Here is a 15,966-nt window from a genome sequence, read left to right as displayed (position 1 = left end):
CACTTGTAGTTTAGTCAATGTATGGTTTTAAGCTGCAATAAAAAACAACAACAATGGTAGAAAATTATGTCAAAATTTTATTTCTATAGAATATTTTTTCAAAATTATATTAAAATTTTATTTCTATAGAAAATTATTTCAAACTTTCATTTCTATAGAAAATTTTGTCTAAATTTTATCTATAGAAAATTTTCTCAAAATTTTATTTCTATAGAAAATTTTGTCAAACTTTTATTTCTATAAAAAATTTTATTTCTATAGAAAATTTTATCAAAATTTTATTTCTATAGAAAATTTTATCAAAATTTTATTTCTATACAAAAATTTTTCAAAATTTTATTTCTATAAAAGATTTTGTCAAAATTGTATTTCTATAGAAAATTTTAGTTTTGTAGAAACTGTTTTCAAAATTTTATTCCTTTAGAAAATTTTGTCAAAATTCTTATTTCTTTCTAAGATTTTGTCAATTTTTTTTTTATTTATCTACAGAAAATTTATGATGTACCATGTAGTACAACTGTAGCTATCTTCATTTCGATACTACCATAGTCTTAGTGCGCGAAGTTGCCAAAAAAAATTTTTTTTTTTAATTCAGTCTGAAGTAGCTCTTGACAATAAATTTCCAATGGAATTTTTGTTGAAATTTAGTGAAAAGTACTTTTTCGCTCAAAAAATACTTTTTTTGTACTTTCTTACAAATTGTGTTTTCCCATCTCAGGTCTGAATTACCTTTGGAATTATTTTTTTATTATATTGAAAACTCTTGAAAAGTTTTAAAAAAAGAATGTTGATCGCGTGTAAGAAATTTGTCAACTACTTTGATAAACTTTTCAAGAAAGGCCAAGAGGCAGTGTCCGTGTAGCCTTCCACTATACCTTCGCCACTAAGATTGCAGGACCATGGAAGTGTAAACCTGGTGAAAACATATCGCGTGATTTAACACTTTATTATTGTAATTTGACTTAGAGAAACTTATAATTTGCTTTTGCCAACTGATTCAAAGTTAACAATGAGCATTTGTCAGATATTCCAGCAACAGGAAATGAGTTTTACTTCAGGAAACGGAAGTGAAACAAAAATAAAGTTTCCAACCCCTCCCCTTACGATTTCTATGGTAAAGCAAGCAAGGTTCAAGGTTTTGAAATTTCAATATTTGAAATTTCAACCTTGTGCTAATGTTAGTTAAATTTGTTAACAACATAAGGTTACCATACATTTGTTGCACAAACAATTAAATAAATGTCCGGTTATGAATACCCCCATTGGTTTGGCTCTTTTAATATTTTTAACATTTGTTACATTTCATTTCCGGGTTTTTTCATATTCTTTTCTCTTTTTGCCCATTTTGTGCCTTGTCAACTTGTGCACTTTTATGCTTTTTTTGCCCACTTATATTCAATTAATTTTGCAAAAAAACTGAAAATTGTTGGTGGTTATTTTTGAAGCACACTTACGGTGAAAAGTTTGGGTTAAAGCATTTGAAAAAGTTCTATGTTTTTGAACAATTTATACAAAAATCCTCATAGATTCAAATGCCAAAATTCATGTAACCATGAAATTGCTAACGATTCCTTTTTTGCAACTACCGCATGGAGTGTCCTTTACTTGGTGTTCATTGGTTTATTGTATGAAATTTTGTTTAGACGTTAGCAAAAACGAGAAACTCATATTAAAACTTCTCACAAAACGCAGAAGTTAGAAACCGCGTTAACTTTCCATCAAAAATGTTCATTTATTGTCAGTCATTGAATTTGTCGGATATTGAGACAGACCCATAGTTAGTCGAGTGAACCAACATAATTAAAAAGCTCAATTTGAAAAAACAAAAAAATTGTAATGCTAGATATGAAGTCACCATGGAGACATAGTACGCTTTCTACATATAGGGTCATGGGTTCATGGCTGTGTCAACCTCCATCTCACTAATGCCGGAGAAATTTCTGTGTGAATCAATGCTTCTGTAAGTGTTTTCTCCGCAATGTGAAACGCAGGTTTCGAGTCATAGAGCTAAAAATAGAATCGGACAGTTTCATTTGATGAGAGAGAATTTCACAATCTGAGCCTCAAACAAGGATATGCGGTTTTAAGTTCGGCCAGGCACAATCTTAAATACCCAACACCATGAATCAAATATAATAATTTCCTCAGAAAACGCTTCGTCGTAGCAGGTTACTTTTATGGAATTTCATATGGATTGTACGAAACAGACTACTTCAAGCAGATCATTGGTAAGCCTCTCGCGATAGTTTTCTACAGATATGTTTTCTATAGATATGGTGACTACATTAGACTCTGGCTTTATGTGACCATTTTTTGTCTGAAGTTTAGAGAAATCTTAAATATCTCGTGTAAGCCACCATGAAAATGTTGAAATAACGCCTTCGGTAGATTTTCCCCTTGATTCGGGCAATTTGGATAACCAGTGCGCCTTCTATTTCCTCAAGAAGAGAAAACGGAAGATTGATCTAGATATATATACTCACAAATGAACCGATAAAAATTCGAGACAAGTCCTTGTGGGCCTAAAATACCTCCAGATTTCCAACTTCAGGCAAATTAGATAAAAATTGTGGTTTCTAGAAGCCCAAGAAGTCAAATTGGGAGATCGATATAGACTATCCTGTCCATTGTGGTAGGTGATGAGTATAACTACGGTCCAAGGATTCAACTCTGAAGTTTGGTCTATATGACGGCAATATCACACTATAAACCGATACACATAATATGTGTCACAACTATTGTGGTCGATTGCCACTATTGGTAGAATTCAATTTTGTATTGTTTTGTAGAAATCTTGATGTTTTGGTCGATTTTGCTAAATATTCCTCTCCCACTAAGAGGTACTTTACAAATTTTTATAGAAATAAAATATTCAAAAAAAATCTACAGAAATAAAATGTGGACAACAACAAAAAATTCTATTGAAAACATTTTCTTTAGAAATAACATTTTGACAAAAATTTCTATACAACTCAAATTTTCACAAAAAAAAAATCTATAGAAATAAAATTTTGATAACATTTTCTATAGAAATAAAATGTAGACAAAAATTTCTACAAACAATTTACAAAAATTTCTATAGAAATAAAAAAATTTCTATAGAAATAATAAAACATTTTCTATAGAAATTAAATTTGGACAAAATTCTCTAGAGAAATAAAATTTTGAAATAATTTTCTATAGAAATAATATTTTGACAAGATTTTCTATAGAAATAAAATTTTGACAAAATTTTCTATAGAAATAACATTTTGACAAAATTTTCTATAGAAATAAACTTTTGACAAAATTTTCTATAGAAATAAAATTTTGACAAAATTTTCTATAGAAATAAAATTTTGACAAAAACATTTTGACAAAATTTTCTGTAGAAATAAAATTGAGACAAAATTTTCTATAGAAATAATATTTTGACAAAATCTTCAATAGAAATAAAATTTTGACCACATTTTCAATGATATTAATATATGGTCTCTAACAACAATGCAAAAATTGGTCTATATCGATCGATAATAATATATAGCCCCATATAAACCGATCCCCAGATTTTAATTCCGGAGCCTTTTAGACGAGCAAAATTCATCCAATCCGATTGAAACTTGGTACGTGGTGTTAATATATGGTCTCTAACAACCATGCAAGAATTGGTCCATAATTATATATAGCCCCCAAATAAACCGATCCCCAGATTTGACTTCCGGAGCATCTGGGAGGATCAAAATTCATCCGATTCGGTGCAAATTTGGTACGTATATAGTCTCTAACAACCATGCAAAAATTGGTCCATATCGGTCCATAATTATATATAGTCCCCAAATCTTGGGTTCCGGAGGTCAAATCTGGGGATCGACTGAAATTTGGTACATTGCTCTATAGAAAATTTTGTCAAAAATTTATTTCTATAGAAGATTTTATCAAAATTTTATTTCTATAGAAGCTTTTATAAAAATTTTATTTCTATAGCAAATTTTGTCAACATTTGTTTACTATAGAACATTTTGTCAAAATTTTATTACAATAGAAAATTTTGTCAAAATTTTATTACTATAGAAAATTTTGTCAAAATTTTATTACTATAGAAAATTTTGTCAAAATTTTATTACTATAGAAAATTTTGTCAAAATTTTATTACTATAACATAGAAAATTTTGCCAAAATTTTATTTATATAGAATATTTTATCAACATTTTATTTCTATAGAAAATTTTATTAAAATTTTATTTCTATAGAAAATTTTATTTCTATAGAAAATTTTGTCAAACTGATTTATATACGTATTTTATCGACCTTTTTATACCCTGCGCCACACTGTGAAACAGGGTATTATGCTTATGTTTGCAACATCCAGAAGGAGACCAGATAGACACATGGTGTATTTGGCAAAATGCTCAGGGTGGGCTCTTGAGTCGATATAGCCATGTCCGTCTGTCCGTGAACCACATTTTTTAATCAAAGTCTAGGTCGCAGTTTTAGTCCAATCGACTTCAAATTTGGCACAACTATGTGTTTTGGATCAGAATAGACACCTATTGATTTTGGTAGAAATCGGTTCAGATTTAGATATAGCTCCCATATATATCTTTCGCCCGATATGGACTAATACGGTCCCAGAAGCCAGAGTTTTACCCCAATTTGGTTGAAATTTTGTACAAACATAACACTTAGTCGTATAGTCAAATGTACAAAATTTGATTGAAATCGGGTCAGATTTAGATATAGCTCCCATATATATTTTTCGCCCGATATGGACTTATATGGCCCCAGAAGCCAGAGTTTTGACCCAATTTGGTTGAAATTTTGCACTAGGAGTACAATTAGTAGTATAGTCATGTGTGCCAAATTTGATTGAAATCGGTTCAGAGTTAGATATAGCTCCCATATATATGTTTTTCTGATTTCGACAAAAATGGTCAAAATACCAACATTTTCCTTGTTAAATCGCCACTGCTTAGTCGAAAAGTTGTAAAAATGACTCTAATTTTCCTAAACTTCTAATACATATATATCGAGCGATAAATCATAAATAAACTTTGGCGAAGTTTCCCTTAAAATTGCTTCAGATTTATATGTTTCCCATATTTATACCTTTCACCACTACTATGGTACAGGGTATAAAAAGTTTGTGCATTTGTATGTAACGCCAAGAAAATAATAGTCATAGACCCATAGACCCGTTTAGTATACCGATCGGCTTAGAATTAAATTCTGAGTCGATTTAGCGATGTCCGTCTGTCTGTCTGTCCGTCCGTCCGTCTGTCTGTATAGGTAATTTTGTGCACAAAGTACAGCTCGCAATTTAAGTCCGATCGTCCTCAATTTTGGCATGGGGTTTTTCTTCGGGTCAAAGCCAATCGCTATTGATTTTGGAAAAAATCGGTTCAGATTTAGATATAGCTGCCATATATATTTATCACCGATTTGATCATAATTCACGTATTTATGAATCGATTCTTCTTCAAATTTCGTACATCTGAATGTTTTGTTGGTCACGTAAAACCTGCAAAACATCAGCTAAATCGGTTCAGATTTAGATATAGCTCCCATATATATCTTTCGTCCGATTTGCACTTATGTGGCTTCAAAAGCCATAATTTTGCCCTGATTTGATATAAAATTTGCACAAAAGTGTACGTTTTATAATATGGTTAACTATGCCAAATTTGGTTGAAATCGGTTCAGATTTAGGTACAGCTCCCATATATACCTTTCGACTGATTTGGACTTATATGGCCTCAAAAGCCAGAATTTTACCCTGATTTATTTCAAATTTTGCAAAAGGAGTGCGTTTAATAGTATGGTAAACTGTGCCAAAATTTTTTGAACTCGGTTCAGATTTAGATATAGCTCCCATATATATATATATATATATATATATATATATATATATATATATATATATATATATATATATATATATATATATATATATATATATATATATATATATATATATATATATATATATATATATATATATATATATATATATATATATATATATATATATATATATATATATATATATATATATATATATATATATATATATATATATATATATATATATATATATATATATATATATATATATATATATATATATATATATCCGTCTTTTCGTCTGTTGAAATCACGCTAACTTCCGAACGAAATAAGCTATCGACTTGAAAACTTGGAACAAATAGTTGTTATCGATGTAGGTCGGATGGTATTGAAAATGGGCCATATCGGTCCACTTTTACGTATAGCCCCCATATAAAGGGACCCTCAGATTTGGCTTGTGTAGCCTCTAACAGAAGCATATTTCATCCGATCCGGCTGAAATTTGGTACATGGTGTTGGTATATGGTTTCTAACAATGGACCACATCGGTCCATAATTATATATAGCCCCCATATAAAACCGATCCCCAGATTTGGATTGTGGAGCCTCTAAGAGAAGCATATTTCACCTGATCTGGCTGAAATTTGGTGTTGGTATATGGTCTCTAACAATCATGCAAAAATTGGTCCACATCGGTCCATAATTATATATAGCCGCCATATAAACCGATCCCCAGATTTGGCTTGCGAAGTCTCCAAGAGAAGCAAATTTCATCCAATCCAGTTGTAATTTGGAACAGGGTGCATAATTATATATAGCCCCCATATAAACCGATCCCCAGATTTTGCTTGCGAAGTCTCCAAGAGAAGCAAATTTTATCCAATCCAGTTGTAATTTGGAACATGGTGTTAGTATATGATATTTAACAACCGTGCCAGAATTGGTCCATATCGGTCCATAATTATATATAGCCCCCATATAAAACATTCTCCAGATTTGACCTCCGGAGCCTCTGGAGGAGCAAAATTCATCCGATCCGGTTCAAATTAGGCACGTGGTGTTAGTATATGGTCGCTAACAACCATACCAAAATTGGTCCAATCACACAAAAATTGGTCCATATCGGTTCATAATCATGGTGCCACTAGAGCCAAAAATAATCTACCAAAAATTTTATTCCTATAGAAAATTTTGTCAAAATTTTATTTCTAGAGAAAATTTTGTTAAAATTTTATTCGGTTCATAATAAAATTGTCATCATTGTCAAAATTTTATGTCTATAAAAAATTTTGTCAAAATTTTATTTCTATAGAAAATTTTGTTCAAATTTTATTCGGTTCATAATCATGGTTGCCACTCGAGCCAAAAATAATCTACCAAGATTTTATTTCTATAGAAAATTTTGTCAAAAGTTTATTTCTATAGAAAAGTTTGTTAAAATTTTATTTCTGTAGAAATTTTTGTCAAAATTTTCTTTCTATGGAAAATTTTGTCAAAATTTTTATTTCTATAGAAAATTTTGTGAAAATTTTATTTCTATAGAAAATTTTGTTAAAATTTTATTTCTGTAGAAAATTTTGTCAAAATTTTATGTCTACTTTGTCAAACTGAATTATATACGTATTGGATCGATATTTATACCCTTCACCACTACTGTGGTACAGGGTATAATAAGTTTGTGCATTTGTATGTAACGCCAAGAAGGAAAAGTCTGAGACCCATCTTGTAGTATACCGATCGTCTTAGAATTAAATTCTGAGTCGATTTAGCGATGTCCGTCTGTCTGTCTGTCTGTCTGTCTGTCTGTCTGTCTGTCTGTCTGTCTGTCTGTCTGTCTGTCTGTCCGTCTGTCTGTCTGTTGATGTATTTTTGTGTGCAAAGTACAGCTCGCAATTTTAGTCCGATTGTCCTAAAATTTGGTATAGGGTCCTGTTTTGGCTCAAAGACGATCCCTATTGATTTTGGAAAAAATCGGTTCAGATTTAGATATAGCTGCCATATATATTTTTCACCGATCTGGTCATAATTGGCGTGTATATCAACCGATCTTCCTCAAATTCCGTACATCGGAATATTTTACGAGTCTCGAAAAACTTGCAAAAATATCAGCCAAATCGGTTCAGATTTAGATATAGCTCCCATATATAGCTTTCGCCCGATTTACACTCCTTTGTCCACAGAGGCCAATTTTTTGCTCCGATTTTGTTGAAATTTTGCACAGGGAGTAGAATTAGCATTGTAGCTATGCGTGCCAAATTTGGTTGAAATCGGTTCCAAATTTAGATATAGCTCCCATATATAGCTTTCGCCCGATTTACACTCATATGACCACAGAGGCCAATTTTTAACTCCGATTTAGTTGAAATTTTGCACAAGGAGTAGAATTAGCGTTGTAGCTATGCGTACCAAATTTGGTTGAAATCGGTTCAGATTTAGATGAAGCTCCCATATATATGTTTTTCTGATTTCGACAAAAATGGCCCCCAACACATTTGACGGGTGTGATATGGTATCGAAAATTTAGATCTACAAAGTGGTGCAGGGTATAATATAGTCGGCCCCGCCCGACTTTAGACTTTCCTTACTTGTTTTGTTTAATAAAGGGTGATTTGTTAAGAGCTTGATAACTTTTTAAAAAAAAAAACGCATAAAATTTGCAAAATCTCATCGGTTCTTTATTTGAAACGTTAGATTGGTCCATGACATTTACTTTTTGAAGATAATTTCATTTAAATGTTGACCGCGGCTGCGTCTTAGGTGGTCCATTCGGAAAGTCCAATTTTGGGCAACTTTTTCGAGCATTTCGGCCGGAATAGCCCGAATTTCTTCGGAAATATTGTCTTCCAAAGCTGGAATAGTTGCTGGCTTATTTCTGTAGACTTTAGACTTGACGTAGCCCCACAAAAAATAGTCTAAAGGCGTCAAATCGCATGATCTTGGTGGCCAACTTACCGGTCCATTTCTTGAGATGAATTGTTCTCCGAAGTTTTCCCTCAAAATGGCCATAGAATCGCGAGCTGTGTGGCATGTAGCGCCATCTTGTTGAAACCACATGTCAACCAAGTTCAGTTCTTCCATTTTTGGCAACAAAAAGTTTGTTAGCATCGAACGATAGCGATCGCCATTCACCGTAACGTTGCGTCCAACAGCATCTTTGAAAAAATACGGTCCAATGATTCCACCAGCGTACAAACCACACCAAACAGTGCATTTTTCGGGATGCATGGGCAGTTCTTGAACGGCTTCTGGTTGCTCTTCACTCCAAATGCGGCAATTTTGCTTATTTACGTAGCCATTCAACCAGAAATGAGCCTCATCGCTGAACAAAATTTGTCGATAAAAAAGCGGATTTCTGCCAAATTTTCAAGGGCCCATTCACTGAAAATTCGACGTTGTGGCTCGTTAGTAAGTCTATTCATGATGAAATGTCAAAGCATACTGAGCATCTTTCTCTTTGACACCATGTCTGAAATCCCACGTGATCTGTCAAATACTAATGCATGAAAATCCTAACCTCAAAAGAATCACCCTTTATATACCACGTATAGACTAACTTACAATTTAGAAGACGGTGTTAAGGAGTTTTAAGATACCTTGCCATCGGCAAGTGTTACAGCAACCCAGATAATTCGATTGTGGATGCCAGTCTCTCGTAGAAGTTTCTACGCAATCTACGGTGGAGAGTACATAAGATTCGCCCTGGCCGAACTTACGGCCATATATACTTGTTTATCTTTGGTTTGGACTCAGTACCAATATTCACTTTAAAATCTTTGGATTCATGTAAACTTTTTTTCGTATATGCACTCACATCTTTCCACTGCAGTAAGGATACCTAGCGCAATAATTAAATATTCCACATTTAAACGAAACGCGACTAATATCCTAAGGGCATCAATAAACATCTTCGTATATTACAGTTAAACACCTGTTTCTATGTTATTTCTTTGTCTTCGTGTGTGTGTGTATGCGTATATATCCTGGCACAAGGATATCATCTTCAATTCCATCTTCAACTATGGAGAACATTAAATAATTCTTTCAGTTTTAACACTCATTTGTGGAAAATAAAATGGGTAATTATTATTGGAGGGATACACTTGGTTTAATCCAATAAATACCATTTAATGTCTCTTACAATTTTCGAAATGTGGTAAGTGGAACAATAATAGCAATAGCAAGAACCATGGAGAAATTTAATATCAATGTCTTAACATACCTTATGGATTTTGTGCCACTTGACGCTGACTCTCACTCGCTCGTTTCTATCTCTGCAGGCTCTGTGTGCTTTTGGGTATTTTGTGTTCTATGGTTTTTGGCGCATTTCGCTTCAAGGTGATTTTAATTACATGAAATTAATTTGGATTAATGTGTGACATATGAAAATAGCTTCTGTCATATAAATAACACCATAGTGTATTGAGGCGCATGAAAGAATCCTTCGTCTGTAAGACAGAGAGTGAGAGAGAGGGAATGCAAAAGGGGTTACAATGCCAAGATGTAAAATGAAAATAAAAGCCACTAAACATGACATTGATAAATTGATGATGGGTAACAATTCCATTCGGTCATATATGTGCGTTTTCAAATATATGCTCGTAGGGAGAATAAGAAAATAATCCTTTAAAGAGGTTGCATTTAGAAGATTAAGGCACAAGGACATGCGGTGTTTATGGTTTACCGCCCATTTAAGTAATTAAATGTATTCGAATTTCTTTAAGATGATCTTCAGTTTAATATATTTTTGGGGGACATTGAAAAAATTTAAAACCCAACAATTAAAAATTTAAATTTTAACCCTTAAATGCGTACTGTATCTTTTAAGATACAACCAGAAAAAAATTTTGACGTCTTAAAATTCTGACCGAATTCTATAAAATCAAGTTTTTTATACCCACCACCATAGAATGGTGACGGGGGTATAATAAGTTTGTCATTCCGTTTGTAACACATCGAAATATCGATTTCCGACTATATAAAGTATATATATTCTTGATCAGGGAGAAATTCTAAGACGACATAACGATGTCCGTCTGTCCGTCTGTCTGTCTGTCTGTCTGTCCGTCTGTCCGTCTGTCTGTTGTAATCACGCTACCGTCTTCAATAATGAAGCAATCGTGCTGAAATTTTGCACAAACTCGTCTTTTGTATGCAGGCAGGTCAAGTTCGAAGATGGGCTATATCGGTCCAGGTTTTGATATAGTCCCCATATAAACAGACCTCCCGATTTGGGGTCTTGGGCTTATAGAAATCGTAGTTTTTATTCAATTTGCCTGAAATTTGAAATCTAGAGGTATTTTATGACCATAAAGAGGTGTGCCAAAAATTGTGAGTATCGGTCCATGTTTTGGTATAGCCCCCATATAGACCGATCTCCCGATTTTATTTCTTGGGCTTATAGAAACCGCAATTTTTATTCAATTTACCTGAAATTGGAAATCTAGAGGTACTGTAGGATCACAAATACGTGTGCCAAAACTTGTGAGTATCGGTCCATATTTTGGTATAGCCCCCATATAGACCCATCTCCCGATTTTACTTCTTGGGCTTATAGAAACCGCAGTTTTTATTCAATTTACCTGAAATTGGAAATCTAGAGGAATTGTAGGACCACAAATATGTGTGCCAAAAATTGTTAGTATCGGTCCATGTTTTGGTATGGTCCCCATATAAAAAGACGTCCCGATTTGGGGTCTTGGGCTTATAGAAACCGTAGCTTTTATCCAATTTGTCTGAAATTGGAAATCTAGAGGTATTTTAGGACCATAAAGAGGTGTGCCGAAAATGGTGAGTAACGGTCCATATTTTGGTATAGCCCCCATATAGACCGATTTCCCGATTTGACTTCTTGATCTTCTATAATCCGAAGTTTTTATCCTATTTGCCTGAAATTGGAGATCTAGAGGTATTTTCGGCTCATAAAGAGGTGTGCCGAAAACGGTGAGTATCGGTCCATATTTTAGTATAGCCCCCATAAGAACGATCTCCCGATTTAACTCCTTGGGTTTCTAGAAACCGTAGTTTTTATCTGATTTGCCTGAAATTGTAAATATTCTGGTATTTTAGGCTCACAAAAACGTGTATCGGATTAAGTTTTTATCGGTCCATTTGGTAATGCCTCCATATAGACCGACTTCACTTCTTGAGGGTGTAGAAGGCGCACTGATCATGAAAATTGCTTGTAAAATTTACTTCTACAGATTTAAGATTTCAAATCAAGACGTTATTTTATAATTTTCTTGCACACTTACAAGAGATGTTAACGATTCCTCTAAAACTCGAACAAAAATGGTTCTTATAAATCCAGAATCTGATATAGTCCTCATAGGTGAAATCCTTAAATTTATATTCGAGAAGTGTCCTCAAGTCCTCAAGCCCTCCTGACATTTCAAAGGAAACCCTAATATTTGGTTCATGGTGGTGGGTGTTTAAGATTCGGCCCGGCCGAACTTACTGCTGTATATACTTGTTACATCTAAAATATTATAAAGCTATTTCAAAAACAAGTATATACGGCCGCAAGTTCGGCCAGGCCGAATCTTATGTACCCACCACCATGGATTGCGTAGAAACTTCTACGAAAGACTGTCATCCACAAATCGATGTGGTATCTTAAAACTTCTTAACATCGTTTTCTAAATTGTGATTTAGTCCATACATGGTATATATTAGACAAAAAAGTTATGTATAGTTGTCTATAAATAATTACGAATCGATATGGACTTTTTGTACGTAGAGAGCCAGAGTTGAAATATGGGGGGTCGCTTATATGGGGCTATATACAATTATGAACTTGATATGGACAAATTTTTGTGTGATTGGGGATCGATTTATCTGAGGGCCATATATAACTATAGACCGATATGGACCTAGTTAGGCATGGTTGTTAACGACCATATACTAGCACAATGTACCAAATTTCAAGCAGATCGGATGAATTTTGCTTCTCCAAAAGGCACCGGAGGTCAAATCTGGGGATCGGTTTATATGGGAGCTATATATAATTATGGACTGATAGGAACCAATTCCTGCATGGTTGTTGGATACCATATACTAACATCACGTACCAAATTCCAACCGAATGGGAAGAATTTTGCTCTTCCAAGGGGCTCTGGAGGTCAAATCTGGGGATCGGTTTATATGGGGCCTATATATAATTATGGACCGATATCGACCAATTTTTGCATGGGAGTTTGAGGCCATATATTAACACCACGTACCAAATTTCAACTGAATCAGATGAATTTTGGTCTTCCAAGAGGTTCCGAAGGTCAAATGTGGTGATCGGTTTATATGGGGGCTATATATAATTATGAACCGATGTGGACCAATTTTTGCATGGTTGTTAGAGACCATATACTAACATCACGTACCAAATTTCAGCCGGATCGTATGGAATTTGCTTCTTATAGAGGCCTCGCAAGCCAAATCGGGGGATCGGTTTATATGGGGGCTATATATAATTATGGACCGATGTGCACCAATTTTTGCATGGTTGTTAGAGACCATATACTAACACCATGTACCAAATTTCAGCCGGATCGGATGAAAATTGCTTCTCTTAGAGGCCTCGCAACCAAATCGGGGGATCGGTTTATATGGGGGCTATATATAATTATGGACCGATGTCGACCAATTTTTGCATGGTTGTTAGAGACTATATACTAACACCACGTACCAAATTTCAGCCGGATCGGATGAAATTGGCTTCTCTTAGAGGCCTCGCAAGCCAAATCGGGGGATCGGTTTATATGGGGGCTATATATAATTATGAACCGATGTGGACCAATTTTTGCATGGTTGTAATAGACCATATACTGACACCATGTACCAAATTTCAGCCGGATCGGATGAAATTTTCCTTTCTTAGGGGCCTCGCTAACCAAATCGGGGGATCGGTTTATATGGGGGCTATATATAATTATGGAGCGATGTGGACCAATTTTTGCATGGTTGTTAGAGACCATATACTAACACCATGTACCAAATTTCAGCCGGATCGGGTGAAATTTCCTTCTCTTAGAGGCCTCGCAAGCCAAATTTTGGGGTCCGTTTATATGGGGGCTATACGTAAAAGTGGACCGATATGGCCCATTTGCAATACCATCCGACCTACATCAATAACAACTACTTGTGCCAAGTTTCAAGTCGATAGCTTGTTTCGTTCGGAAGTTAGCGAGATTTCAACAGACGGACGGACGGACATGCTCAGATCGACTCAGAATTTCACCACGACCCAGAATATATATACTTTATGGGGTCTTAGAGCAATATTTCGATGTGTTACAAACGGAATGACAAAGTTAATATACCCCCCATCCTATGGTGGTGGGTATAAAAAAAATGTTTTTTTGCGGAAAATATGTAGTACTTCTGAGTAATCTGCAATCAAAATATTTTTGACCAAAAATTCAAAAAAATACCAGACAAAATTCTTACGTCTTAAAATTTTAACCAAATTCTATAAAATCAAGTTTATTGCATGTAAAACATAATAAAGCTATTTCTAAAAATGTGTATTCCGGGAAAATTTCTCTTCGATTGTGGTCGAGTATAGGAATTTCCCTTAAATTTTATTCGGAACAATCAATGTTAGTTGAATTTGTTTTGCCATCTGTGCATTATTTGCTTATTATAATATCATTATTAAAAAAAAAACAAAAACAAAACACATTCGACTACAAAGGCATTCATATGCCTTTTAAGCAATCAAGGGAAATTAAAAAAAAATAATATATATTTTTTTTTTTAATTTTTCCTCTACGTGATAGATTGGTGTACATAAATCACATCTTGTCTACAAAAAAGTAATTAAAATACAAGTTTCTTTTTTAGACCGGGGACTTATCAGTCAACCTGTTATAGACCCATTGATCTCCCAAGTTTCTCGAAACGTGTAGAAAGAATTCCTGATTTTACTTCTTGCACTCATTCGAATAAACACTACGTCGCCCGTTACGACATGGGTCGTAACGGGCAATAATAATATAATTACTGTTCGTTTACTTGAAATTATATTTTTTTTTAAATATATATTTTATTTTCTTCTTCCTTTCAGGTATTAAGGATCCAAATCTCGAAAGACACTCAAATAAAGGTCAGTCTGAATCGCAATTGTGAATAAATACAAAATTTAGAATATTGCACTTTTACTGGATTTCAAGGAGATATTTAAAATTTAAAATAATATCATAATTTTATCATGACATAGATGTAAAGGCAAAGGGAGAACTCTTTTTTGGCCATTTTTTACATTTTCAAAAAAGCAGACAACCCCTTACCCTCTCTCCGTTTACAATTTTTTTTATAACTGCAAAAATAATGAAATTTTAATATGAAACTCGTAAATTTATTAAAAAGCCACTTAAACCACTTTAACATAAACCCATGCAAACGTAGACACATACACATCAACAAAATCAACATGACCAAAATAAACGGCAAGAGTTTAAATAATTTCACATGAACATCCTTTTTACAGCCCTACATAGAAGGACATGGTTACGAATGTGTACTAGTATGTAAATGTTTGGGTGTTGCTTTTGGGTTGTTTGGTTATGTGGTTTTCATAAACCAAGCAAACCAAGAACCGTAAAGAGACAATATACCCCCATTACGAGCTGTTTCAAGGAAATCTTCTCGCAAATTAAATATTTCAACATTTATATAACGTGCAATATTAGAAAAGCGTATTTATATAACATGAAAATATATTTTTCAAAATAGTGCGACATAGTTACATATGTAGAAAAATGTGAAACCCAAAAAAATCCGACGATTCGTCTGGGACGACACGTTTGAACCTTTACGATGGATAGCATACCGAATTCTACGTCGTCCACAAACAAATTATGCAAGTTGTGGTAGAAATTATGGCAAAATATCCTAAACGTTCGAAGGATTATCTTCTAAACTGGAAATTAATTCATGTGGAGCTTTGGTCAGATAGAGCCGGAAGTATTTTAGGTCCACAAATAGCAGTGCAGAATGTAGACAATTTTTCTAAATTTTATTTCTATAGGAAAATTTTGCAAAATTTTATTTCTATAGAAAATTGTGTCAAAATTTTATTTCTATATATAATTTTGTCAAAATTGTATTTCCATAGAAAATTTTTGCAACATTTTATTTCTAAAGAAAATT

General features: G+C 33.5%; 1 protein-coding gene across 1 annotated transcript in view; it reads left to right on the top strand.

Moving 5' to 3' along the window:
* LOC142235289 (uncharacterized) overlaps positions 1 to 15,966 on the top strand; it is a 483,342-nt gene that overhangs the window by 358,625 nt on the left and 108,751 nt on the right. Inside the window, exon 3 of the mRNA XM_075306540.1 lies at positions 14,882 to 14,920. Within this exon, the coding sequence (XP_075162655.1) occupies positions 14,882 to 14,920 (39 nt within the window). The remainder of the gene's footprint in view (positions 1 to 14,881; positions 14,921 to 15,966) is intronic.

Source organism: Haematobia irritans, chromosome 4 (genome assembly GCF_050003625.1).
Source record: "Haematobia irritans isolate KBUSLIRL chromosome 4, ASM5000362v1, whole genome shotgun sequence".
NCBI lineage: Eukaryota > Metazoa > Arthropoda > Insecta > Diptera > Muscidae > Haematobia > Haematobia irritans.
The sequence above is the reverse complement of the archived record's forward strand: the minus strand, read 5'-3'. Positions and strand labels throughout refer to the sequence as shown.